Source organism: Gastrolobium bilobum, unplaced genomic scaffold, assembly GCF_033153095.1.
Source record: "Gastrolobium bilobum isolate Gb01-03AN ecotype WA unplaced genomic scaffold, APGP_CSIRO_Gbil_v1 utg26659, whole genome shotgun sequence".
In the NCBI taxonomy this organism is placed as follows: Eukaryota; Viridiplantae; Streptophyta; class Magnoliopsida; order Fabales; family Fabaceae; genus Gastrolobium; species Gastrolobium bilobum.
Genome location: NW_026896616.1, coordinates 173,205 through 175,096, shown reverse-complemented (window position 1 = coordinate 175,096; position 1,892 = coordinate 173,205). Strand labels below are relative to the sequence as shown.

The following is a 1,892-nucleotide window of genomic DNA, read 5'->3' as shown; positions in this document are numbered from 1 at the left end:
TAACCAGAATTCATTGATATAAACTAAATCAACTAAAAGCTCTACAAGAGATCAATGCCCCTTAGCTAAACACTTGAAGTTAAAAGTACAAATAAAGGTGTGCTCCTTTCACTTTAGGAAGGCAAAAGAAATTTACTGAGGGAGCAGGAATATATGTTTATCATGATCGAATCATCATCAGAAAATCCTAAATAAATGCTATTCTCAGTCATCATCCTCCTCCTGCACATTATAGAACAATAAATAAGATGAAAATGTTTTAAGGCAATAAATCTCAGATAATAGACAAAAGACTAAAAGCAAACCTCGTCACTCCCATCATCATCTCCTTCATCCACCTCTGACATTGATTTCTCGGATTCTTCTTCATCCGCAGCAGGACCTTCAGCCTGAGAAATGATCAAAAAGAAACTATTAGTTGCACATTTCAAGGCAATAAAAACGACAACAAAAGATGTACCCACTTGTTTGTTGTTATAGGCTTTCATATTCTTCTCATACTCTGCCTTTCGTTTCTCCGACTTTGCCGCATAAGGTGCTTTATCCTAAAAAAAAACACCAACATTGTTTTAATACCAACATCAAATAGCACTCCAACCAAAATTTATGGCTTAGAAACGCACAGCATCAGACATAGTCTTCCATTTCGCTCCAGCAGCTTTGCCAACCTGAAATTTATTAAACAGCTCACCAATTAAAGGATTTGATAACTGATACGAACAATTTAAAGAAAAACACTTACAGCAGAGACTGCTTTGTTGTCAGGATGTTCTTTGTTGAACTGCTTCCTAAACTCCTCCCTTTAATAAACAAAAAAAAAATCCATAAATAAATTTAATAGGTTAAAACAATAATCAATTTAACACGCTCGACATGCCAAAGTTTAATTTTAGAAGATTAAATATTTTGGCGAGAAATGCAAAAAAAGAAAAAATAATACTTATAATAATAATAAAAAATTATAATTACATGAAAACGAAGAAGGCACTGGGAGGCCTCTTAGGCTTGTTAGGGTCTTTAGCGGCTTTTCCCTTCGCTGGTTTCCTCGCCGGTTTGGTGGCTGCGCCACCCTTCTTATTCACAGAAAGTCTGCAATCATAAACATATATGAGATTAAATCAAACTCAAATTCAGATCTCGGATCTGAAGAAAAGTTCTGATCCTAATAATTTTCCTTTTTTAGGCGAGTTAAAATGAAGTGATTGAAGTTAATTGAAAAATTCAAATCCAAATCCAAATCCAAATGATACTTACTTGGCATCGGCTCTCTTAGATTCGGCCTTGGATTTTCCACCTTTCATAACGAAAACTGCAATTGAAGAATTGGATCAGTTCTAGAGGCTTAAATGACTGAGAAAAATGGGAAAAAAGAAGAAGAAAATTGCGTACCTGATATGAGTTAGGGTTTCGTCGAAGGAGAGAGACAGAGAGAGTCAGAGAAAGAAGTGTGTGGGTGTGTGTATGACTATGTATTAGATGCGAAAGGACCAAGAGATATTATTAAGAAGGTCCTTTTTGGGGAAATTGAAATTCAATTGCATTTGCATGCGAAATGAAAATAATAGCAGGGGTTTAAGAGGGATTTTAAATTTAATGCCATGTCAATGATCCTTGCCCGGAAATTTTATTGGTTGCTTTTTTCCTAGGCTTATGATACCCTTTCTATTTTGTGTTTTCTCTGTGTTTTCTTCATTGCCTAACCCGAGTCAACTCAGAACTCCATTTCTAATCATGACAACACTTCAAAAAAAAATTAATAGAGGAGAGGGTATTACCATTAGTTATTGGAAAATATTACTCTCTATTTAATTAAGATTACTTCTCTCATATTATTTTATTTTAATTTTTGCATCTCATATTTTTTTCTTTTTTTATACAATGACAGAACACAT

The 1,892-nt window shown here is 34.2% G+C and overlaps 1 protein-coding gene across 1 annotated transcript; it reads right to left on the bottom strand.

Annotated features, from left to right (window-relative positions):
* On the bottom strand, window positions 1–1,540 carry LOC133300992 (HMG1/2-like protein). The gene is made up of 8 exons (XM_061500586.1): window positions 1,390–1,540; window positions 1,255–1,309; window positions 970–1,089; window positions 743–800; window positions 624–668; window positions 465–545; window positions 306–389; window positions 1–222 (listed from the first exon to the last, which is right to left on the bottom strand). The coding sequence occupies exons 2-8, from the start codon at window positions 1,299–1,301 to the stop codon at window positions 205–207; spliced, it is 453 nt and encodes a 150-aa protein (XP_061356570.1). The 5' UTR covers window positions 1,302–1,309; window positions 1,390–1,540; the 3' UTR covers window positions 1–204.
* Between the last annotated feature and the right edge of the window lie 352 nt (window positions 1,541–1,892).